Here is a 25,897-nt window from a genome sequence, read left to right as displayed (position 1 = left end):
TTTTTATAACTGTTAAACATTCTTTTACTCCTTTTGCTGTTTATATTCTTGGTAGATTCGATTCTTTGTGCTGCTGGAGTTTTAAATCTGACCAGATATCTCAAGAAGATAAAAGATAGGTTTGAGTTGTCTGCAGTGCACGTGGACAGGAGCATTCAGGCCTGCTCTTGCTGGAGCAATGTTTGTGAAGAGCTGTGACAAACGCTCCGGGGACCACTCGGCAGCAGAATTCAATCTTGTTGGCTGGCAACAAATAGGCTCCATTGAAGGCTGTTTATTTGAATGGGAGTTGGATTGGGCCCTTTGGGAGAATGCTGTGTATTCAAAATAGCTTCAGATGCAGTGAAATTCAGCGATGAATATAAATGAGGGACAATTAAATCAGAATCATAAAAAAGAAAAAAAGTGCTTAAGGTAACTCTCCAGTCTTCTAATAGGGTGAGCAGGTCGGTTGGTGCATTATGAGCCCTAGCCCAGCCTTCAAAATGGGCCTCAGTCCTGCCAGAACGCATCCAGATTCCACAAGCATTGAAAATATTAAAAAAAAAAAAAAAAAAAGGAAAGAGAGGAAGATGAAATTAAACAAGATTTCTGTTCTAAAATCTGCTGGAATCTATAGAAGTTACAAATAGGGAGCTGCAAGGTTGCTCACTGCAGATGCCTTCAGTTCCTACACTTGTATATCTGTAAAACCTCATTAATGTTGAACAGAGAAAATTCTGCCTTTTCCAAGAAGCTATCAGCTGTGATAGCTGAGCCTCCATGTGACACAAAACATTACCCAAAAAAACTTTTCAATTCATGGCTTTAGCAGCTACTTCAATGTTGAATTCTTCTTTTTCTTGAATTCTTCTTTGGTGTTCTTGAAAATTTCTTTGGACTGCTTCCCTATTTGGCTTTTCCTGGTTGGCAGTTTTGCTATATTTTCAAGGTTTTACATTTAGAGGCAGGAAATACATGAGCCTACAGGCTTTCACAAACAGCTTTTCCTACAGGCACCTCATCCAAATGACAGGAAAGCCCTCTTCAAACTCTAGACAAAACTGAAATGCCAAAGTGGAGCAGATGTTTGGCCCACTCCTCCCCAGCAGTTCCATTAAACACATGGTTATTGAATCCTATTTTGAGATGAAAAAGGAAATGAAAACATAAATATAACCTCAGACTGTGATTTTTTTTATTTTTTTCTCCCCCAGTTAGTTTTCTGCTAGTGGAACTTCTACCCTGGGAGCAATCTGGCTCTGACACAGATATCACAGCTCTGTCTTAAAGCAGAAAAGCTGCACTTTGCTGCATTGATTTACCTTCTTTTTTTACTTCATAGAGGTATAATCAGGGGATGGGGCTAATTAGGTAAGAAGAGAGAGCCTTCATGAATATGACATTAGATGGAGAATTAGCCACACCTGTGGTCTTAAACATGGCTCTGAATAAATCCTTCCTGACCCTCCATCTGAACTCCCAAGCAGTTTACCCAGAGACTCCTTACATTCCTTGGGTATGTTTAGGATTGGGTGAAGTTTTTTTTATATAAAAGCAAGTGGGTTTTTTCATTGATCTGCCTCCTGAGGAACTAGATAAAGTGTCGATAGGCAAACTGTTTTCTTTATGGTTATCTCAGTGATTGTTTCCTCCTGTTTTTCTCTGGAAATGTCAGTGATTGTTTCCTCCTGTTTTTCTCTGGAAATTTCTATGTGGTAGTTTTCCTTTTTTTTTTTTTTTTTTTTTTTGTTTAATTTTTTAAAGTCACCTTTCATTTGGTCTATCTGGCTGATGAGTGCCAGCAGGGATTTTATCTGAAATGTGTGAAGCTGCTGAGGTTCTTTTGAGAATACAGAGAAGTGAGATGAAGGTTTAGGCACAGTTGTGGTATAGTTGTTTCTTGGAAGTAGTTCATTTCTCTACTATTTTATCCTTTCACTTGTTTGGAAGGTTCATTTTCACAGAAATGGGCAATGTCCTCATTTAATGTATAGAGATGAGGTCGTCTCCCTCCCTGTTTTGGGGACTCACTTGTTCCAAAGTGATTTAACCTCAACTGATAATTTTTGTTGGCCACACCTGTAGTGAGTAGCTCAGCTCATTATTGCCTTGGCCAGTCCAATTTTTCTGTACATATTTGTGACTGTGACTGTCATGTGTAGCTTTGAGCACATACTCTGAGGGTTTTCTCCTGAAAATTTCATCCTCTAATACTCTAAAAGCAGTTTCTAACCATCTGTGACTCAGCTTATTTCTTCCACAGCACTTTAATAAAACACAGGACAGAGAAGTCATATTACCTGTCCAAGTGCATATGACAATAGCTTTGGAACTGGTTATTAAACATTGATCCATGATTAGTAGCTGTTGATTTTATTTTAACTAGATAACAGCAGGAATGGATATGAAACAAATAGGAGTTAAGATTGACTATTGTGAAAAATTCCTTAATAGTGGAATTTTGCTGTGCTGCTGAATTCTTTGTTGTACTAGTGAGCCTTAAAACAGATTCTGAACTGCAAGCTGAAACCATCCTTTAATGTGGTAATGAAAATCAAACCCCTAGATTGGTGTTGTAGTTTGTTTGTGCTGTTATGCTGATGGTGATGTTTTTGTATAATTAGTGGCTAAATGTTAACTGTGAAGGAATTTAAAAACTTGCTGTTTTTCCACTTATTTGTTGGAACATCTTTTTTATTTCTTCAGTAAACAACTTATACTGATAGCACAAATATATTCAATAAATGCAAGTTTAGTTTTGCTTAAAAGGTGCTGCTTTGATTTATCCATGAGCTTTTTTCTTCCTGTCCTCTCTCTTCCATAATTGTTCATGGGTTTCCCTAAACTATAAGAGTCTGTATCCCAAAGTTGAATGAAATTTTGATTCTGTGATGATCTGTGTGTTTGGAAGCTTTGAGTACAAAATCATAAAGCTTTAGGCACTCACAACCTTGAATGTGTATTAGGATGTTTAACTCAAAGACTGTTTTATTTAAGAAAAGACTTTTAAGCATGTTTTGTGATACATTATTATTCATTTGTGTTTACTTGCCTTGCACATGGGTAGTACTTGGAGACAGATCAATTTCTGTCTACCCTGTTTGTCTTTAATTTGTGTGTTGTAGAATCACAGTCTGGGTTGGATTGGAGTCTGAGCAATGTAAACTGTGAGAACCAGCCTCAGTTTGTGTCAGGAGGATAGAAAATCACTTGTACTGTGGTGTACCTTTGATGTCTTAACTCTTGTCCACTTAAATTCTTCATGAGATGCAAAAGTTTTGTGAGAATTGTCAGGAGGAGTGAAAAATTAAACAAGAGTTTTGATCCTGTTTGCTAGGTTTGCCTGCTTGTCTAAGACTTTTGACTGAAAAATATGAAACTGCAAATTAAAAACCAGCCACAGATTACTAATGGAACACTTCATTATCTTTTGATATCTTTCTCTGAAGGATCTGTGGGCAAAAGGACAGTTTAATTTGACATCTGCTAATTTCATGTCAGCTAAGAAAGCAGTTGCTGCCTTGTATAAAAAAAAAAAGTTGTTCATACAGAATATTGGTATGAAAATGTCAGGGAAATTCCAATTATTGGAGGAGTTCTATGTGCCAGTTGTACATAACACTGATGGGTATAGGTAAAATATAGAGCTATTCATGATAATTAAAGATGAAAGGCCTATTAAAAGAAACCATGTCCTTTTTATTGTCAAGACAGTACTTGCTAAGGTTTGAAGATGGCATAAAAATGTATTTTCCCTTAAATTTTCTACTGTCTTCAATTCTGTCACTCCAAACACATTGGAAACAGAGAATCTATTTAATTGAATTCTTTCATGCAGAGTTTCAGTCTAGATTTGTTTTTCAGTTAAATGGCTCAGATTAAAATAGTCTAAAGTAACATCATAAATTTTGGAAGTAGAGGAACAGCTATTTACGGCTTGGTTTAAACATGATGTGAGATGAGTGAACGTGAGTCCAGAGCAGCTGGAGTGCTGGAGCTCCATCTAGGGAGGGCTGGTGACCCAGCTGGAACCCACAGGTCAGGATTTGGGGGCACCCCGACATCTCTCACAGGGCTGTTGTGCATTTCTGCTGCAGGCACCTGCATCAGCAAGGACCAGATGAAGCTGCAGCGCCTGAGGGAGCCTCAGCAGGCCCTGTCCTCTTGGAGGACTTCATTCCCCCCAGATCCTCCTGGAGGGACGGCACAGCTGGGAACATATCAGGAGTTCCAGGAGGTTTCTGGAGAGCCCTGATAACTTCCACATGCAGATGTGTGGGGAGCTGACAACAGGAGACCCTGCTGAGCCTCACATGTGGGAACAGGAACTGGTGAGGGCCCTCAGCTCCCTCTGGGGAGAAGCTGAGGGAAGAGCAGTGGCTGTTGTTTATTTCTGGATATAGCATGGGCTGCAATAAGACACAAGGCTGGGCACAACCCAGTTTCCTTAACCATTGGAGTTGGCATCACCCATTGCCAACATCCAGTGCCATCATCTTTGGGCATGGGAGTGCAGTTTCATTGGATTAAAGTTTGCCTTTCTCTCCCTCCATACAGTCAGGGATGTAGAAATCTGCTTTAGGTCAAAGTCTTTGAGGATGATGAAGTGATGCTTCTTGTAGTGTCCTAAGCTTGCTTTGAGATTTGAGAATGGCAGCAGAGTGAATTCATATAATTAGGTATAAACAATGGAAAAATATTAGTAAAGAAATTACCTGCAAAGGAAGGAAAAAATATTCTTAATGTTTGGCTTCATGTTAGTCTAAGTCAAATGGTCTAATTAAAACCAAGACTTAGTAACTATAAAGGGTGTCAATTCAGATGGAAGCAGAAAATGGGTACCAGTCTTTTCTTACTGCTTCCAGGAAAGAAATTGGTATAGACCATTCTGGACTGGTTTAATAAACCAGATATGACTTAGGCATGCAGTGAAACTGCTTCTGTAGGTACTTTTCTGTATTTCTTTATTTTACTACCATGGGTATTTGCATTTTTGTTGCTTTGAAGTGTTATGTTGCTTAGTGCTCAAAGTCCTATTCTGTGATGGCATAGTCAGGTAGCGTGGAAATTATCATGATTTGGCTTCAATATTAAAGAACTGGAACAAAAAAGCTGTGATTATGTTTCATATTTCCTTCTCTGTGATGAAAAATGGAGCTCAAACTGTCTAAATTGGCATTTTATCAGTGTTTTTCTTAAAATATCAGTGACTTCTAACACTTGAAAAAGCATTCTTCCAGGGTATGGTAGGCATGAAACACTTCTTTGATAGATATGATTGCTTGAGATATGAATGCAGAAATATTTCTTTTAATCTTATTGAATATGCTTTGGGTTTTGTAACAATTTAGAAAGCTGAATTTGCATGCAAGAAAGAAAATATTGGTAGTGGCTACTTAGTCTCATGTTTGGTGGTACAATAGTTTTTGCTTTTTTTCTGGTTATGTTTACTGTTTAGAGCATTTCTTTATAGCTGCATCAAAATATCATTTTAATCTTGTAAAAAATTAGGAAATTAAACATTTTTATGATCAGAACAAAAATATAAAATTTCCCCTCAAGATACTTAAAATATGTAGAGAAGATGACTTATTTCACTTTTTGAATGTGTTGTGCATATCACCAACAATCTTCTTTCATTTGCCAAGGCAGGGAATGTGTTACAGTATTTTCTGCAACTGATTATGCAGTTGTGTATGGTAGTGAGTTTATTTTCATCAGATACTTCAAAGCCTTACTTTTTAGGTCAGGAAAGTATGCTTCTCTTAAAGCTTTGAAGTACAAAATAAGCAAAATGAACATAATTTGACTAAAATTAATTACTAATGCAAAGCAGAACTTCTGATGGTGAGAACATTGACAAAAGCAGAAATTGAATCTGGGAGTTCATATTCTTCCTTTGCCCAAGCAAAGGCTCTGAAAATCAGTTCCAGAGGTGTAAAGCTTCTGTAGACATGCTTGATCTTTGGGCACATGTAATTCTGTTTTATTAGGCTGAAATTTGGTTTAAAAATGCAAGGAAAAAATACTTTGCCAACAATTTCTTCAGGAAGGACAGAGGGTATTGTTTGGCTCTTTGGGTGGATTGGCAGCTTGGTGTTTGGGCTGGCAGCTTTGTTTTGTGACATCCTTTTTGTGATGTGATCTTCTGCGTGTTGTTTGAACCAGACAGTTTTCGTGTAATCCCACAGAATGAGGAACCTGCCCTGGGTCAGGGTTTTTGGAAGCTGTGAATGGTTCAGTGTTCAGGTGAAGGTTCATGGCTTGGGGTGTGCTCAGCCCTGCTCAGGCAGCCTGTCCACACTAAGCAAAATGCATCCCAGAACTTCTCAGGATCACGAGGGTGCTGTCACTTAATTTACAGAAATTTTATTTTGCTGATTGCGTATAGATAGAGTCCTGAATACTCTCCTGTGTGGGCAGCAGGATGCAGTTGTCAGGGGTTTGGTGATGTCCTGCTTTATTTGGAGGTCAGTCTATAGCAGCCTGACTGAAACAGCTGCTGAACAAGGTGGGGGAAATGGAGAAGAGAGGTCAGGGTCTTGCTGTTCAAAAGAACACTCTTCCAACCCTCTCCTCTTTTAATTTTGAGGACTGTGGTCCTCACAAACCCATTCATGCAGACACCCAAAAGGATCATCCAGGTGGTGGCTGCTAGGATCTGCCTTGTAGAGCACGAGGATATGGGCTCAGATTCTGGTTTGGTGAGATAAGGAGAATAAGAATGACAGAAGGAGCTCAAGTGTGACCCCGTGCATGTTCCTGGTAGTTTACAATGGAGCTTAGTGGGTAGGAGAGTGTATTTACAGAATAGCTGTCAAAATCCCTGAGTGTAAGCAAGCTGTAAATAAGTCTATAAAGTGTAATCGTTACTGGAGACTTTAAATCTGCAATGAGTGAAGGACTTGCTTCAAGTTCATTCTTGTGTCTGCTTCCTTGCATGAGAAGTAAACAGAAGGATAAATCAGAAAGCTGAGTTTGTACATATATAGGCACACTGGAAGATATAAAAGCACATTGGAAGAGGATTGTGTAATTTCATTTGTGTTTTCTGGAGCTAATGACCGAACTCTGCAGTGGAAGAACATCACACCACACTCATCATGTCCAGGAGAGGGCAGAGGTAAAGCCTGGGATGATCAGTTTGCAATCAGACTGATTCTGGAAGGACAAGGAGGGGCACAAGATCAAGTCAAAAGAGCATAGTAGGGCAGGCATTCAGAAACCCTTGAAGTAAAAAAGGGTTTCTTGCAGTAGACAGCAAGCAGGAACATTGAGGAGAGCTGGTAAGGGAGTCACTACATTTTGTTAAGAATGCAATCAGGATTTTCAGTCCCACTTCCACGCTGAGTACATTTACTATCCTTACAATTCCATCTGCAATACTGTGAAACACACAAGACATAACTGAGATGTTTCTAAAACTTGGTGGTTTTCATGTGCATATTGCTGTGGTTTTGTTTAAAGGGAAAGGTTCATGAATAGACACATCTGATTTCTTAATCCAGTCTGTATGGTTTGGTAATCTAAATTTCAGAATTGTGAACGAGATGGGTGCTGTCCTCTGAAATCCTCTTCTGTTTCTGTGACATTTGGTAAAGCACAGCAAAATTGGGCTGTTTGCATTTACTGTGGAAAAATTTAGGTGTGCTTTAATGAAAGAGATAAAGAAAGCCTCCCCAGCATCCAGGCACTTCAGAACTGATGGGGACACTCCTGATGTTCCTCTTTCCCAGATAAAGGATTCTACCATTGAGAGAGGAAAGAAAGCACTGAGTCAAAAATAAAGAGGGCTGTTGAGGTATCAATATATGTTTCCTAATAAATATTGATTAATATGTCATTGCGGTTTAATATATCTTTTAATGGAAGGGAATATTGTTTTAAAGATGGAAGAGGTAAATCCTCATGAATATTTCATATATTTATTAATGAATTAATTTTGAGGCAGTAGGTAGTGAATGAAATGTATAAACCCCCCCAAGTAATGGTGGCATTTTAATTTTAATGTGAAAAACCTTTACTAGAGCCACATATTTTTAGATTCAATTACCTTGGAAAGTTGGCAGTTCGCTAGTGAGCGAGTTTTGGGAAGGTTCTCCCACTTCAGTGAGCAAATCGGGGGAGAGTGAGGGAGTTTGATTCATGACTTGACTTTGGGGTCAAATCCAGTAGGCTTATTTCTTTAGTTAAATCATTCACTTTCCCAGGTTAATTTTAACATTCTGGGTAGGCTGTTCAGGTTGAGGCTGAAACTGTTCTTTTTATAATTGGTTTCTGCAGGATCTTGCTACTTTGAACTGTCTTGTATTACACAAAAATGTCAGACCTTCCTACTCTGCCTAAAAGTGTTCCCTGCTGCAGTCCCTTGTGTCTAACTTTATATTTTCTTTTTAAAAAGCAGAAATGTGGCTTATATGACCATCTTATGTAGAGGATATTTTATAGATGTTTATTTGATAGAAATTTCTGTTCATTTCTCTGGTATTATTGAAATAAAACTCCTTTGGTAAAACTGAAATTTGAAGGAGAACTTAATATTGTTTCTCATTTAAATTGTGTATGAATAAATGATTACAAATTGACAGATGTGGCTTGTAGTGATTCCTTTCTTGAGTGAAAAACCAATTTCTATTTCCTTCTTAATTTAGGAACTTAAAGTTATTAAGAGAGAAAAAGTGAAAATAGATGCAGCCGCAACACAAGCAAAATGAACTATGAATTGAAAATTTAATCACTGCTTTTGTTTCCAGGGCTGTGTAGCATTGCACTAAATGCAGATGAACCAGCTTTTACTTAGGATTTATTGGTAACAGAGGTGCTGCAGGTGGGTTTGTGGAAATGCAAAGTTCTCCAGTGTCTCTGCTGAGGGACCTAAACACCTAATGCTACTGATGCCTTGTTGGGACTACCTAAAACCAGACAAAATTGAGAGAATAAAAAACTGTTGTATTTATTGAAGGGCCTTCAGGTACCTTTCAGGCAGTTGAAGCCTCTCCATGGACCACACCAAACACAGATGATGAGTCGTGGTTTTAACTTGGCCTTTTTCAGAGGGCGCACCCAGAGGATTCACTTGCCACCAGGCTTTTATTATTCCATTAAACCGTGTACAATATTTTCTGCTTTAATTTGTTTTGAAATAATTCAGCCATACTTTATAATGCCTTATGGAACTCATCAATATTGCCTGTGTATCTGTCTAATGAGAGCTCAGTAAATTAGCATATTCATTAAACAAACAAATTATTGTTCTGTTAGTAATTGGTGACTGCCTGTTTTTCAACAGATGAGTGATGTCAACTGGCATCAGTTGGTTTAGTGTGCTTTGTTACCTACAGGTAGGTAATCTGTGGTTGGTAATCCTTGCTTTATTAGGTTTTATTAAAATAATCAGTGCTGCTGGGTGATGGGAGAAAAGTGGTTTCTCTTAACTAAAAAGGATGAGATCCCTAAATATACCTTGTTTAGCTTTTCAGTTAAAATAGATTCCTTCCCTAAAATTGACATTTTACTAGTTTAACAAAGCTCTTCTCTTTCTTTCATGTTTGTCGCCGTTTTTCTGCTATGATGCACTCTGATTCCTCTCTCTGGTTTGCAGCAGCTCCTCTTAAAAAGAATCTTGCAATGTGTGACAAGAGAAATTTGCTTGTCCTTGAACTGTGAGAAAGTATTGAGGGCAAGATTTAGCTAAGCACTTGTTTTGATTGCGTTGTCTAGAACTAAATGGTGACACAAACACCTAATGCAGTAATAAAAACAATCCTGTGATTGTTTCAAACTAGATTTCTGAAATTCTTCTGGAGCGTTGCTGTTCTGGACAGTGAATTGCAGCGAATGTAATTGCTTTGGAAGGAGAAATGCTCTTGAGCAGGGAGTTTGGTACTGTCTTCCCCTTGGTTTGCACTGTGCAGTCTCATTTTCAGGAACGAGAGCTTCTGAGCAGAGGTGGTGGCTTGTTTCACTCCTCTGAGGTTGTTCAACTTGGAATTCTTAAAATTTATGCTTTCCAAGCTCTTGACCGCTCTCTCAACTGTTTGAGTCCAGTTTTTTAAACAATTTACCAATAGCAATCCTAATAATTACAGTAACTGTGAGCTCCTTTTATGAACAGCCCCCATTTCTTTTTTCTATATTTTGTCAGTATATGGAGAGAACCATTTAGTTATTTAACACATCTTGTTTCAAAGAGTCATAGATGTTAGGAACAGTAGCAATTATCCACTAGGCAATCCAGATTTACTAAACAAAATGTAGGGCCATACTTCGTGTGTGTTTTTTATTTTATTTGAAGTTAGGTTTCATAAACCTTTGTTGCATGGACAGATCTCACTTGTTCTGAAAAGTGAGTATATGGTTAAAACAGTAAATTACCCTGCAGTTTATTGATCAAAATGCCTTAGCCTTTAGAAAACTGGGAAATGTGATAGGTTCTTTTTTTTTCTGTGTATTTTACTGCTCAGGGTATTTTGTGTGCTATATTTTCAGGAATAAATATGGAACTCAAAGGCCTATAGCTGTTAACTAGAGTTTGTGTGTGGGTTTTAATCAGTTCAAATGAATTCCCATTTTTAGGAATAAGTAATGGAAAGTTAAAAGATCTTCAGCTGTACCTGTAGATTTAAATCCAAATGCTCTTGTTTAAGGCCTGGTCTAAGGCACTTATGGTGCTTTAATACAGACTAAAAAATAAGCAATTCCTGACTGCCGTGAACAAAAGTATGGAAACTCTTTTTGTCAGAGAAATATCCAAGACTTCTTCCTAAACTAGCTCACAGAACCAATTTTATCCCTCATAAATATATCACAGAGGTCTAGAGTGAAGCTTTGGTCATAATCTCAGTGTTGGATGAGGCTGCTGGAGCTGCTGGCACCAAAGGGACCTCGCTGCCATATGGCATCCCAGCCAAAGCAGGCAGTTTGGGATGGGCATGGAACACTCTTTCCTCTGTGGCTTTTAAACAGCATGACCTGGATGCTAGCTCCTGCGTTGGAAGGTGAAAATTGCTGGTTTGTGGCAGCCAGCAGGACATTAGTTGGGAAGGACATTTTCTGTCCTGTTGTCCCTAATGTGCCCCCAGGTTTGCAGTGTTGGCCATCTCTGAAGGGAATGTGTGCTGTGCCTCGTGGGACCCCTTAAAGCCCATCAGCCTTACCTCTTTCCAGTTTACATTCTTCAAAGCTTTCCCTACAGAGCATATTTTTGCATTCTATGACTATATTTGTCGTAAACTTCTGTTTAATGTGGTGCCATTTTGCTACATTTTTGTTTCTTCTTGGGTTAATTTACTCATTTTGTGGGCACTGCCAGCAAACTGAAATAAGTGCTTTAGTTTGTTTTCAGTGGCCTATGTGGTATATTTTAAATACATGACCCAATAAAATGTGTCTGTATCTGCAGTGGTTTATATGAGGGTATTCAGTTTAGTTTATTTCTGATGGTTTCTTTTTGAGAAAAACTTCTACATCTTTGTCAATTACAGAGACTGTATGTCAATAAATATAATAAAGGTTTATGCCTCACATTGATGAATGGTCTGCTCTTTCATTACTGTCATCTTTGTGTATCTGCTTTCCTTCATATGTGCTTGGAATTGCATTATAGGGCAGAGTGCACAAATTAAATAAACTGGAATGCTGTAGAATGTGTTGGCTAAGCAAATAGATTATTTTGGTGACAGACATTTATTTTTGATCACATACACTAAATACATCTCCTTTTAATTTCAGATACAAAATACATCTCACAAAATACATACTCCTCAAAACCGCCACTATTTTTCTTCCTAATTGACTTATTTCCAATATAACCATTACAAAAAAGTCCAAGTTTACAAAACCTGATACTTTATATATTTGATATATAATTTGCATTCATGCAGAGCTAATTTGTGTTGCTAGAGCTGGCACAGGATCAATGAGCACAGTTACAGCTCCTTGGCTTCTGTGGAGCAACAGAGGGAGAAGAAAGAAGTGGGCATTTATTTGCCCAACTTTCCTGCCAGGTGCTTTTAGAAGTCCATCTTTGCTTTGTGATGCTAATACTGGCTTCCATTAATACTGTAAATGAAAAAGGAATGTTGGATGATAGAGTGTGTCTTCCTTTTAGCAGTGATGCAATAAAATGCATTAAGCTATGCTAATGAAAACAGTAGAGCTGCTCAAATTATATAGGTGTGTCAAGGGATGTTCAATTATCCTAGAAATTTGCTTAGTGGTGGTTTTGTTTTCTTTAATAGTGTTGATTAACACTGGATTCTCTTCCCCAAGCTAGAAGCATTTGGCATTTTATAAAAGTAGAGTCTTACCAAGAGAAAATAAGTATTTATATTTAGGGTTCTTTCTAGGGAAATGATCTACACATGAACTCTGGACTTGATAAAGTGAAATATTTGGTTGTGGATGATTAGCCAAGGTAGTTTTTACATGGAATTAGGCATGAAATGGCACTAAATTTTTTAAATTTTGATTTTTTTAAGACCAAGAGGCCTCAGTTGTAATACAGGGTATAATTTGAATCTTCAGTTGTTTGTCAGACTTGACCTTTCAGTTATTCCTTTTGACAGCTTCTTCATATTCTTGTTAAAGGACAGACTTAAGTGATTCTTTCAATTCTGTTTATTCCATTTTAAAAAGTCAGCCTTGGATATTTTACCAGGGAAGCCAAAGAATGAGAAAACCTTATCCTGAGCATAGAGGTTCAGGTAAGAAATAATCAGTGCCATAATCTGATGAAGTTTGGATTTACTGATGCTGCTTCTGTTTGGTGCTTACATGGAACATTTGTTAACATTTCTTTTCAAGCAGAGTTTTGCTGAAGTAGTTAACATGCAACTTGCAAACTTCTTGGTGAATGTGTTAAGACAGTTTCTTCTGGTTTTATGTGTGTGTGTTTTCTTTTTCCAAAAGCAAGCACTCAAAAGATACCTCCAGGGTCATCTGAAAGATGTTCTACATCACAGCAGTTAATGCTGCATATATAACAACGATGTCTCTGTTGCAGTGTTTTCTAAACTTGTTTGGGGGTTTTTGAGGGGGAGTTTGGTGTTTTCTTTTTGGTTTTTTGGTTTTGTGTTTTTTTTATTTGGGTTTTTTTTTTGTTTTTTTTTTTTTTTTTGCTTATATGATGTACTTTTAGTTCCACTTTGCTTTAACTAAGCTGCTAGTTTTTTAGCCCTTGTTATTTAAATAATGCAATTTTTTTCTTGACAGCTGAAGAATTGGCAAATGAAACAGTGGAAAAATAATGCAAATCAAATACATTTTTTGTGCAGATCCTTTAGCATTTTATAAAACCCCCCCCACCAAACAAAAAGGTGGTAAATAAGAGGTTATTCATGTTATGTGAAGAATCAATTTTTTTTCTACCAGTAGTCAATAAACCACAGATACAATTCTGCAACACCTGACCTTGTTAAGATGATCAAAAAAGAAATATTTGATTTCTTGATGTGTGTGCCACTCATTTATCGTGCTGTGGATCTAAATATGGTCTCTGCTTATATAAAGAAGGAACTTTGGACAGAAAGCTTGTTCAGAACAAAATACACAATTCCTAGTAATAGTAATTTTCTAAGTCCTCCTCACTCTGTATACTTTTGGTCTACATTAGTGTGATTCTGACTGATAACAAAAATATTGGAGATTGAGAAGGGAAGGGAGGTTAGAGGTGAAACCCAAGCAATATTTTGTGCTTTTGGAAAATGCCAAATAATTCTAGCCAGCAGGGGAGAATCTGGTTTGAAAGTTGTACTTGAATAAATAATTCTGCCTTCATCTCTCTTCATGTTACTGCTCAGTTGAGGCCTTTTGTTCCACTTACTTGAGTTTTGGGATTTTTGATATTGTCAGGCTCTCAGGAAATGTTATCAGTTGTAAAAGAGCTCTATTTAAATGTACTAATCTCTTTGATAAGCATTTTCATTAGAAATTTAATCTTAAGAAATATCTTATTAGGATGAATTTAAATCCTCTTGAAAGCTTTATTATTTTAAATAACAACATTTTATTTTCTGTGTGCTGCTAGTAATGTTTTCTTAGTTTCACAGACTGATTTATCCTTAAACTTTATTTGTGGTTTGAAAATAAACAACACCTTTTGATTTACCAGGCAGATCTGAATCTCAGATAAGATCCACTCTGCATCTTCAATGTGTACATCAATACACGACACAAAGTTCCCATATGAAAGGATAACAGAGAAATGCCACCAGTGGAAAATTTTCTGGGTTTTTTGTCTGTCATCTTATGAAGATGAAAGATGAGATGTCACACAGGGAGTCAGGGTTTACTAAAATCCACACACAATTTCCAGTCTCTTCTTCCCAAGCTGGTGGGACAGGATTTCTCCTTGTACTGCAGCCCAATCTTGCAATAAAGAGAGAGATGAAACACAGATACAGCTTGAACTTGTGGAAAACACTGGGTGTCAGCTGGGACAGAGCTTCCTGGAAAGATCTGAGACATCTCTGGTGTTTTCTGATATGTTCTGACCAATGTGTGAGGAGATAAAAATATTTGAGGAGGGATAAGATGGGAGTAGAAGATAATGAGAATCAATAATTAACAGAAATGACTAAAGCTAGACTCTGATTTCCTGTGCTGTAGGTTCTCTTTCAGCTGCTCTCCCCATTCGCTTTTTCACACTGAGATTATTTTTCTGATGCTCATTTACCATCTAATTCTTTAGTGTGTCTTTGCTGAGAGCTGGGACTGAACTGGTGAATCTGAGAGTGCTGTTTGCTGCTGCTGCAAGCAATGGAACAGCTGTAAAACAGGAAAATGAGTAAAACAAAGATGTGATGGCAGAGTTGTATTGTGTGCTGGATTAAAGTCTCCTTGTAACAACTTTCAGGGGAAGGGTTGGATTAAGGCTGCCTGTAGGAGACTGTCTGTGGGCAATAGCTTTCTCTCAAACCTTTGTAGGTTTTTCTCAAGAGTTTTGGGGCTGTACCTTTGTGCATTAGCATCTTACTATCAGTCTCACATGTGGATTTATCTGTAGAATGCATAAAAGTTTATGATGCCCAAGAATTTAGGCCATTTGAAGCCCATCTGAGATTTTTGAGAATGTTTGGTATAAATGTATTTGGAGGGTGGGGGTTCAAGGTTCTTATATAAATTTAGGTACAGATTTATTGCAACCAAAGCATCTTGGGCTGGAAATTAGTTCAAAGCAGCATCTCATGTTTCTGAGATTTCATGGTCACTTTTTTTTTGTCTTCACCCTAAAATGCATGTCCACAGCTGTTTTGATTTTTCAAGATAGTCTTGAAAGAGCAGTCACCTTTACAGATTCAAAGCTTGTGCTTTATTTCATCTCTTGTAACTGCTTTAGTTTTCCTGCTGTCCCCATGACATGTGGTGGGTATCCTGCAAGTGCTTCAAAGCAAGTTTTTCATGTTCCTTGCTCTTCAGAGCTTCTGGTACAGACTTTAGATACTTATTACATCAAGCAGTTCATTCACAACCAGGAGTTTGTCTTTTGCGCAAAGACTTGATTGAAAGTCCTCAGTTGGCACTCAGTAAGATGGTCCCTCTTAGAATTATGTAATATAGCAGGGAGTGTGCTCACTAAGCTGTAGTTTGTAGGCTTTGTTTTTCTGTGCCAGCAGTTGTTGAGCAGACCTTTGTCTCATCATCCTTAGGACTGCTTTGACCCTTTTCAGAGGAATTATTCTTTTATTTCCTTTCTCTGTCCTTACTGTGGTCTGGTTCATAATTTAGGAAAGAAATATTTCGTAATATCTTAATTGTCCAATTTTTGTAAGAGAAGATGTGTACCTGTGCTTATGTATGTCTGCACTTCATGCATGTGTAGTAAGATTTTTAGCATCTCATCAGTGGAATATCTCTGTGGGACATTTTGAGTTATATTTTGAGTTTTAAAGCTGTTGGATCCCAAAAGCACCTATGAGATGCTGAGAGGGTGTTTGGGAGCAGAGGTCACTACAGTTCCCATCAAGCAACAGCCACAAAAATCTTTCCCAGAAGGAATTTTTTTATATTTTCCTTCTTATTTATTTGATTTAGATCAGCTTAGTAATACTTATATGTGAAACTGGTTTATTTTTCTAAGTTATGAATAAAAACTGTTTTGAAGACTTGGTCTAAATTATGAAACCAGTGACCAAAATTTTATCAGCAGTATTACTGACCTGTAGAATTTTTTAGATAAATTAAAAGGGTCCCTCCTGGCCCCTAGTGTTAATCCCTTTGTGGGAATGATCCTGAAGTGATAATTGTTAGAACCTAGAAGAGAATTTATAATAGGGAAACAAATTAAATGTCAACAATTATGAAAGGGACTTTAAATTTTGACCCTACCTTTAAAGTATTGCATAACTGTAATAACATATCATCCATGAATAGCATGGAGGAATATAAATCATGTGAGGTGTCTGTATGATGTGTAGAATTAGAGATAGCCATAGAGCAAACTGACAATGCCATTTTGTTCCTCTAAAATATGTTAATCAGGTTATGCATAAAAGGATTTAAAATGTCATCCTGAGCTATTTGTAACTGTTTAAGTTCAGTGGGAGTCACTTTTACAGAAAACATGCAGTTATATACTGTAAAAGATGGGTTTGTGTTTTCTTTATGCATCAATCTTTTGTGCTGTGTTTCAAAGAGAATAGAACAGATGGGAGTTTGCTTTTGAGACAACTCAGCCTGTAAACCTTGAGTGTTGTGAGAGGGTGTGTTACTGAAAGACTTTAGCACAGAGAGGTTTTCTTTTCAGTATAAAGTTGCATTAGGTTGATAAATTTTTTACCATGCTGTTAGAGATGAAAGTATAGTAAATAATCCTCTTTGTCCAACATTTCTAAATACGTAGCCCTGGCTTGCATGCTGTGTTCCTTACTTCAGGAGAAACCAAGAACTGATTGTGGCTGGCTGCCAGGGGGACAGCACTTTGTCTCTCCATGTGGGAAAAGCATCTTTGGCTGGCACAAAATGCAATTATACCATTGCCAGGAGCCAGCTCCACCTTTGCCGTTATACCATTGCCAGGAGTCAGCTCCAGCTCCTTAATTATTGCTTTTGTGTGAATCAATTAATCCTGAGTGGAGAATGTGTCCTTTCTCAAAACCATTCAGTAAAGATCCTCTGACTTCTGTAGTGTCTCAAGGATTCCTGCCAGGACAAGCAAGTGTGATGTCTGTGTGTGTGTAAGTTCTTTGTACCCATGGGGTGTAGATGTGTTTATATTCCCACAGGGGCATCTAAACTGGCATGTTGGGAACGAGGAGGGAATTATTCTAATTATTCTCATTATTATAACCAGCTGTTGTTGGCCTGGCATGGCTGATGTGGCTGTGCTGGTGTCCTGCTGCTTAGAAGCTCAGTGAACAAACCAGAGATAGCAGACCACTGAAAATAAATGTATTAGTGTACAGTTTCTTACAGAATAATGCTAATACCATGTCACTTGCTTTTCTTCTCAGATATGCTTCAACAAATGCACAGAATCAGTGGAAATCATTTTATAGGGAAGGATTAGGTGAAATGTTGTATAATAAGGATATTTAACATGAAACTGAATTTGTTTTAATGTAAGAGTCTGTTACTACTTTTATAGCAGAGGAAAACATTGAAACATAAATAGACTTTGGAGTTCAAGCCAAATTTGCCTTGATATTAAATGCAAGACATTTTGTCTGGCCAAGTGAGCCTTGTGTAGCTTTTAAAAAATATCTATAGGTTTCAGAGCACTTGGGATGCACAAATGTTGAGAAAAGGCACTTAGGTAAATCAATAAGTATTTTACCTTTTCTCTGGCTGTTGTTTAACTGCTGGTTTGAGATAACCATAAGGTGGAGGAGCTCAGTGGGCTGTCTCATGAACTCTTCTTAATGAGCATTATGTTATTTTCCCCTCTTGTTGTTTCTAGGCTGTTCAATTAACCCCCAGACGATGGCTCAACCTGCAGGAGTACCAAAGCAAAAAAATAATGGCAGACCATGGGGTTACAGTTCAGAGATTCTTTGTAGCTGATTCTGCAAATGATGCCCTGGAGGCTGCTCAGAGACTGAGTAAGTTGACTGATAATGGGAGAACTCTGCTTCACTGGGTAGCAATCTGGAAAATAAATTGTTTTCTAATAAGTTTAAGCAGTCTTTAAATTCATGCTTACTGGAAAGCTTTGATATTTCATCCAGACCATAAGTATATGCTCAATTTTATATATGAACAAGTTTTTAGTGGCAGTACTTAGAACTTTATTTCTCAAATTTTTTGCATGCAGCATGTAAAGTGAATTCTTTAATTAACATTGTTGTAATTCAGAATGTCATGAATAGTTGTGGGAGGAAATTTTTTTGTATACTTGATATAACTTAAGGATCTGAAATAAATGAACTTGTGTAACAAGCTGTTTTCAAACAAAAATTTGCTTTATTAAAAAGCAAAGGAAGGAAAAGGTTGTGGCCTCTCCATTTTACAAGATACTTAGATATTTGTAAATGTGTGTGTCCAAATGAAGAAATAGAAAAGGTGAGTAGAGTTACCATCACAAAAGGACGTGACAGTGGCTTGAAGACAAGACCCTGCTTCTGGAGCTTTGTTTTGTTTCTCTGACAACATCTTCATTATGGTGTGATGAACAAAAGATCATAATGCAGGTCAGAAATGAATTTCTGTAATAGCTTTTCTCTCTCAAAATAAAGTGTTAAAGTACTTTGTCAATCTGTTCTAAGTGAAATAATTTTTCTATTTTTTAAAGTTGCACAGTTTTCCTCTTTTCATTCAGCTTTTGTTAATATATCAAATATCAAAATGCCAGAGGCCAGACATTATTGTAGTCTAATTGTGTAGTAACAGGAAGGTTTTTTGGTTTATGCTTTACATAATGCACAGGCCACTTAGTTAAATGCATTTCAATTTTGCACACTGGAAGGTAAATTAACACAACTTACTCATATCCAAGATCTCATCAGAGCTCAAGTAGCTGAGTAGCATTAGCATAATGGCTTGTTCAATCTCTAGAACTTCATTAAGGTGATACATTTTTCAGTGATCAAAACCTTCTTATGACAATCAGTATATTTGAAAATATATCCGGAACAAAAAATGAAATGCAAGTGTTATGGGCATTTAGCAGTACAAAATGGCAAAGTGGGACATAAAGCAAAGCACATGAAATTGGAGTGTTTCCTCATGTCTGGATATCTGAGGAAATCAAGGAATGCTAACTGAAGCTGTGGCAGGTTTATCACCAGTCCTACAGCACTTAAACTCTCCTCTTCGTGATTGAACTCATAAATGGATTGGCCTGTCCAATAACTATTGCTGTTCTTGATCTCTGTGACTATTTGGAGATATAAATTACTCCATTAAAGGCAGTGAACCTCCTCTGTTTTATGATGCTGGGTTTATTTAAAATAACCTCTGTAGTTTGCTTGCTTTGCAAATCACAGAAATATCTGTCTGTTAAAAACAAACAAAGAGTGTTTAAATAACCAAAATAAAATCCAGAACTAAAAAACGTTTGCTCATGCAACTTTATCAGGTAAATTTTATTTTAATTGTGTGGGCTTGCTAGCACTTCAGAAAGTGATGCCTTTCTTCATTTGATGTAGTTGCATTCAGCCATGGTGCACTACTGAGCATGAAAGAATTGTGGTTTATGGTGTGGAATCTATTTCATGTTGGAATGACTGACACTCCATTGATCCACTTAATAATTAACAACATCCTCCTTATCATTCTGGTGCTGTGCTGTCCTTGTACTTCTAACATGCACTTTGAAAACTAAGAATCAAGAACATCAGTTTTGCTGCTGTGGTCATTGTTGTTCCAAGATTTTGCCAGGTTTATGTTCTTTGTGATCCCTCAGATTAATATTGGCTCTGTCACTCAGGGTTTTCTGCACAATTTGCAACTGAATATGCAGCCACACAAAGTGAAAAGATATGGGAAAACAGGAAAATTCAGCCTACAGGAGGCATGAAATATTATGAAATAAAATAACCAGTGAAGGGATGTTGTTGATAGACTGGCATTCTGCAGTAAAATATGGGGAGAGGCCAACCTCCCCTGCCAAGTCCTGCTCAAAAATCTCATGTTTCAGGTGCTGTGTGCCACGTTGCAGCTATCCTTCACTTTGGCTTCTTCAAACAAGAAAAGGTGCTTGTCAGCATGTTTTAAAGATAGCGCAAAGTTCTCAAAACTTGAAAGTCAAAGGTTCAGTATTTTTCTTGTGAAAGGAAATTCTTTCTATAGCCCTCAGGAATGCAAGAAATACAGAAAACAAGAATTTTCCTTTTAAATCTTACAGCATTACATCACTCATATGGGTCTGTGATGATAAAGGGGTACAGGTAAGGGGATAGGAATTTCTGGCATGGAAATCTGCATAAAGTCTGAATTCACAATTTAATTTCACCAACTGTTTTGTGCTTGACAGAGCTGTCTTTACTGCTGCAGGGCCTGTGCTCAGCAGCTTTGCTATTGTTGGATTTCCTGTTGATGCAATGGAAAGAGATGAGATGATTTTTTGCTGCTGTCTTCACTTGTCAGGAAGGTGTTAATGCATGTCTTCTTGAAAGGGTTTGCCTTTATCCAGTATCAGCAGTTTTGTTACACTCTGCTCATTTCCTCTGTTTCTCTCTATTTTTATTAATATATACGCTGAATGTTAATTTTTCTCAGATACTTTCAAAACTTACCAACTGCACAAAAGACAGTCTGCAAGGAATTTTTAATGGAACTAAAGGATTTTTTTTTCCCTTCTAAGATAAGAATGGCAGATGTAAGAAAAATTAACATGACATCACTAATATTGACTTCAAAAGAAGTTGTACACAATACAGAATTAAGCCCCAAGGAATTTATTGCCTTCTACATGCTAAGCAACTTCCCAGTGTAACTTTTGTAGAGAAGGCAATATTTACAGAGTGCCATGAAATTCAGTCACAATAGCTTTCTGGTTTGAGTTAAAATTCCTTGTTTTTCAGGAGTGGAAGGAAAGATGTCCTGTTTGCTGCACAGTATGGTGTTGCTTGATCTGCTCTCTGAAGAAACTTAATTTGTAAACAAGTACTTACAATTCCAGTGCAACTATTTAATAGAAAAAAAAAATACTTGGGAGCCAAGTTTTTGTCTGAAGTATAAGCTCATGTGGCTGTTTTTATGTTAACCCACAAGTCTTCTGATCTAATTCTCACTTAATTTAGGGCTTGTTTACCAGAGAAGGCATTTCCTTACTTGCTCTTTCTTTTCCTTGTACTGTAGCACCAATACCTAAGGAAATAATCCTTATATGGGCTGTGTGTGCATTGCCACTGCCTGCGCTGTGCATCATTTGTGAAAGGAAAATCTGTGCCCTGTGCATCATTTCAGGGCATCGTTTGCTCTGGGCTCCTCCAGCACAAACCCTTGAGTCTCGTGTTCTGCTCTTTGTGCTCTGCCTGATGGAGAAGTTATTAAGGGACCCATCATTTGCAGCCAGGAGGTGGGCAGGGCTGAGAGGGGCTGTAATTCTGCTGGAGGGGGCTGCTGTGCACTGTCATTTGGCTCTTTGAGTCAGTGGAGAGCACAGAGGTGGCTGGCACTGCTGACAGTCCTAAATCGATGCCAGGAACTTGGCACGTGTTTCTTTTTCTGAATTTTAACAAAAGCAATAGAATGCTGCCTGTTGCCACTTAGAGTGTTTCATTACATTTAGGAATCAATCAGGTGCAGTGTTCACACTCTATCACAGAGAAATGCAGTTCAATTGAGAGCAAGGTTTTTATTCACTCTTCTTAAAAAAATAATAAAACAAAATATAGCCTCTGCATGTCCTGTTTCTATTGCTTATGCATGAGGGAACTCATAAAATTCAGCTTTGTACTGAAGGTGTGCTTTTTCTATCAGGCTGGAGAGGTAAACATGTATTTTATAAAGAACAGAAAAGGTTTATTGAAGCATCTTTTCATGAGGTCATTTACCTGTCACCTATTATTCACCATTTTTTAGAATATTGAAAGAGTTCTTGGTCATGTGAGCACCAGTCTCCCTCCTATGTCAGCTGCTGAAGTTTTTTCTCTCCATGGCTTTTTAATTTAAAGGGAAGGCTGCATTTTTTAGATGCTGTTTTAGATCTCTTATCTGAAAATTCACCTCTCCAGTACTAGTTGTGAAAACCACTTGAAAGCAATTTACGATTAGAAGGGATCAAAAATTGACCTTTAGGCTGGTGTTGTCCTTTGTGTAGATCATGAACAGTTTGTTGGTGATAATGCTGTCTGCATTTAATTTAAGCTTTTATGGTGGGAAAATTAAAAACATCCTTGAACCTGATGTTTCTGAGGATATTTGAAATGTGATTTCAAGTCCTTTTTTGTTATACCAGGAAGAGCTTTTCTATGAGTATCCTGGACAGAGTGGCCCCTATATAAAATTTTATTTGAGAAACTTGGCTACTTAGCTGATCTTTTTTTACTGTCATCATGGAGTTGCTTATGTGATTTAATTTCCTCTCTGTTTCTGTCCATCAGGATAGGTAGCAGAATTGCTTCTTTGAGCATTTCTATGATTTTCATATTTATTTCCATTCTATGCTTCACTGTGAAGTAACAATTTTTCACCTGGGCATAATGAGTTATTTCTCAAAAACCCTCATGTTATAACTAGTTATTTTTTGAAGCCACTCAGGTTATCCTTTTCTGCATATGTTGAAAAAGTCATGTGTTGCTGCAATAGCATTCCAGGGAACTGTGCACAGAACTTTGCTTGCTGGTGAGGAACAGCTCTCCCACAAGTCCTCTTATTTTCTCTGACAGCTTTTATTAAAGTTCCTTAGACTTAAATTATAGCTTTCTGAAACTGTTCTTTTCAGGCAAAATAACGCTGTAAGTTATTGACTAATATGATCCTATTCTCACATGGGTAAGTATTTAGAAAACAATCTTTTAAATTTAATAGAAAACTGGTGGTGGATGAGCTGCCTTGGACCATGTTCAGTGTTACTGAACATGAATATTTCTTTGTTCCACTTAATGGATTTTGCCTTGTCAGAGGAATGAAATCTAAAATTGGAGTGAATCTGCACTTTCCAAGCCACTTCTCAATGATAGAAAATACCTGTTAATGCTCCATTATTTGCAGCATTCATAGGCATCCCTTGAATGCATTAATTCAAAAATCCACAAAATTTGTCAGTGTCTGTGGTTTTACTCTCTTTCTGTCCCTTGTTCAGTTCCCTGTTATTTCTCAGAGCCTTCTCCTCCCTGTGATCATTTGCTCTTTTCTTCTTAGCCCTTCTGCCACCTTATGAGTTCTGATTGGGAAAATCCTCTTCCTATTTTTTTTTTCTTTTTTTGTGCTAAACAGTCACTTGTTACCCTATTTAGCATCGTTAGAGCACATATTTAGCAGTTGTGTGCTGCTAAAAGCCATTTGTGTGCATACTGGTTTTTTGCTTGCTGAAGTGCTTTGCTCAGACCCACATTTGCTTGGCAATCACAGAAGGTAATTTTTCTGTGTATGATCAGAAGACAAATACTGATTGCTAACCATTGTTTATATGATATTTAAATAATATCAAATAATATTGCAAATGATAGTTTGTTTCCTACATTTGTCTATGTTGCAATGATTTGATTTTTGGAAAAAATCCCAAGTGTCAGAGTTGTGCAAACAGCTTTAATATTCTCATTTGTGTCTGAAAATGATGAAAATAATTAAGTAGAGTAAAAATTATGAAGGCAACATGTTGTTTGCTGCAGTTAAAGTAATCCTTTGTAGGAGGCTTGGTAATCAATATGTCAGTGACCCAATTTATTTACCTCATCTACTGGATGAAAAAGATCAGTCCTGGAAAATCAGAGGAGCCAGGAAAGGTGTTACAGGGTTTTGTTCACCAAATGTGCTGTGCTAGGGAGTTTGTTAGAAGGCCCTGGGGAATTTGCTGTGATACAGCTACAGAACAAAGCAGGAATAAAGCACATCTGCATTGTAGTTATTTTTATGGACATTCTTTATTTCCTCACACATTGCTTCTTGGGGCTTTAGCTTAATCTGTCTTGGAAGCTGAACTGCACAAGGCGCAGTCAAGGTGGAATGAAGATTTCCTTTGAGGGTTTCACACTCAGTGAATGTTGCTGCTGCAGGACCTTTCCCCTGGACAGGAGCCCTAAAGTCATGCTGTTTTCTCCTCTGTATTTGTATGGGTTGGTTGGGTTTGAATCTTGCAATCCTGCCTGTGCTTCCCCTCCTCCCTTTGTGTCTCATGCTGAGACGCTGATTCACAGAGGTGGCAGAGAATTGGAAAACTTTTATGTGCAGCAGTGTTTAAGCAGTGCAGCATCCTTGGCACACCCTGGGAGGGCTCTCTGCCTTTGCCTTCCTGCTTCTCTTATTCCACCAATCTTTTCCACATAAAGCCTTGGCACCTCTGTGTTTTCTGTGGAATCCAGGCAGCTGTGGAACCACACATGCTTTTGTTGGTAATGGCCACATGTGTTGCATCCTGTGTGCCAGAAAAAACAGGTAAAGAAACTTCCAGCTTCTCTAACTTGAGTTTTATTCTTTTCCAAAGAAAGTTAATAACAGATTTTATCGAAGCTCACCACTGGGTATTGTTTTGTTTCAAGCTGAACCTTTTTGTTTCAAGTTAACTTAAAAATTGTGGCTTTTTTAATATTTTAGAAATGAACATACTTTGCAAGACCCTCTGCCTCCAGAGGAATTACAGAAATACTTATTTTGAAATGTTATTTTGTTATGAAAAACAAATTGTTTTGTTTTTCTTATCTATTCCCTTCGTTAGAGAATTACATGCTGAGTGTGAGTCAGTAAATGCAAGCTTGAGACTGCTTACATTAGGTGGATATTTTATAACCATTCTTTGTCACCAAATGTCTTCATATTCAATAGATTTATAGTAATATGAGTAATGGCTTGGGGGCTAACAAATCAAAATCTCATTTCAGATGTTTGACACTAATGTTGAGCTGACTTATTGTTCTCTGTGTTGGATTTCTGATCAAATTACCAAAATAGCTGCTTGAAAGTAAAACACAAAGTCAAAAATATTCTAGAAATGGGGTACTGAATTCAAAACATACTGTGTGCCACAGAGTGTGGGCTTTGGGAAATTTCAATTGTGTTAAGTACACTACTGGATTTTTGTTCATAAAAGAAGGAGACAACAGAAGTTATAGTTCTCGATTCAGGAATTTTATCATGTGGTGAAAAATGCGAAGTTTTACAAGGAGGGTACAAGATGACTGCTGGTATTTATTCCACTCTTGTCACACCATATTTTATGGTTCTTCAAGGTAGTTTTGCAGCTGCAGAACAATAACCAGATGCGTAATTGAGAAGCAGCTGCATGAAATTTTCATTTTTTTATGCATAAAATCAGAACCATTAGACACACTTTATGTATAAGGTACGAAATACTAAACAAAAATGTTTTCTCTGTAGTACTAGCAGCTGTGTAAAGGAGAGAAATCACTTCTTCTATACTCTCTAGGTGCCCATCAACTTCTAAATGTTCAGGGCCTGATTACTGAAAACAAGTTTCATTCTTCTCTTGTTTTCTTTCTTTTTTTCCTTGTTTGTTACTCTGTGGTGTGCTGCTGCATCTTCTATGTGATCAGTCTCAGTGGATAATCCCATGCATAGGGCTCTCAAATACAAAATTGATGCTCATGCCTGTTTTTCATTTAAACTTCTCGGTAGAAGGACAAGTAACACAATCATGTTGAATAAAATCTAAGAAGGAATGATGGCAGCCCTAAAACAGGATAGTTTATGATTGATATTGTCATGATTTTCCTGATCTCCTGTAGTGTGCCCCAGGTGACACAGGGTACAGCAGGAAGATACTGTTGCTGGTTATCTACTTTTTATATGTAATTTATTTGGGAAAGTTGCTTTTTAATTTTTTTTTAATTTGTCAATTGTTTCTGTTAAATTTATC

The 25,897-nt window shown here is 37.4% G+C and overlaps 1 protein-coding gene across 1 annotated transcript in view; it reads left to right on the top strand.

Moving 5' to 3' along the window:
• SUCLG2 (succinate-CoA ligase GDP-forming subunit beta) overlaps positions 1 to 25,897 on the top strand; it is a 102,522-nt gene that overhangs the window by 2,347 nt on the left and 74,278 nt on the right. The window contains exon 2 of the mRNA XM_063164343.1: positions 17,879 to 18,020. Within this exon, the coding sequence (XP_063020413.1) occupies positions 17,879 to 18,020 (142 nt within the window). The remainder of the gene's footprint in view (positions 1 to 17,878; positions 18,021 to 25,897) is intronic.

The sequence above is a fragment of the Melospiza melodia genome, chromosome 10 (genome assembly GCF_035770615.1).
Source record: "Melospiza melodia melodia isolate bMelMel2 chromosome 10, bMelMel2.pri, whole genome shotgun sequence".
NCBI lineage: Eukaryota > Metazoa > Chordata > Aves > Passeriformes > Passerellidae > Melospiza > Melospiza melodia.
This window is presented reverse-complemented; position numbering and strand designations above follow the sequence as displayed.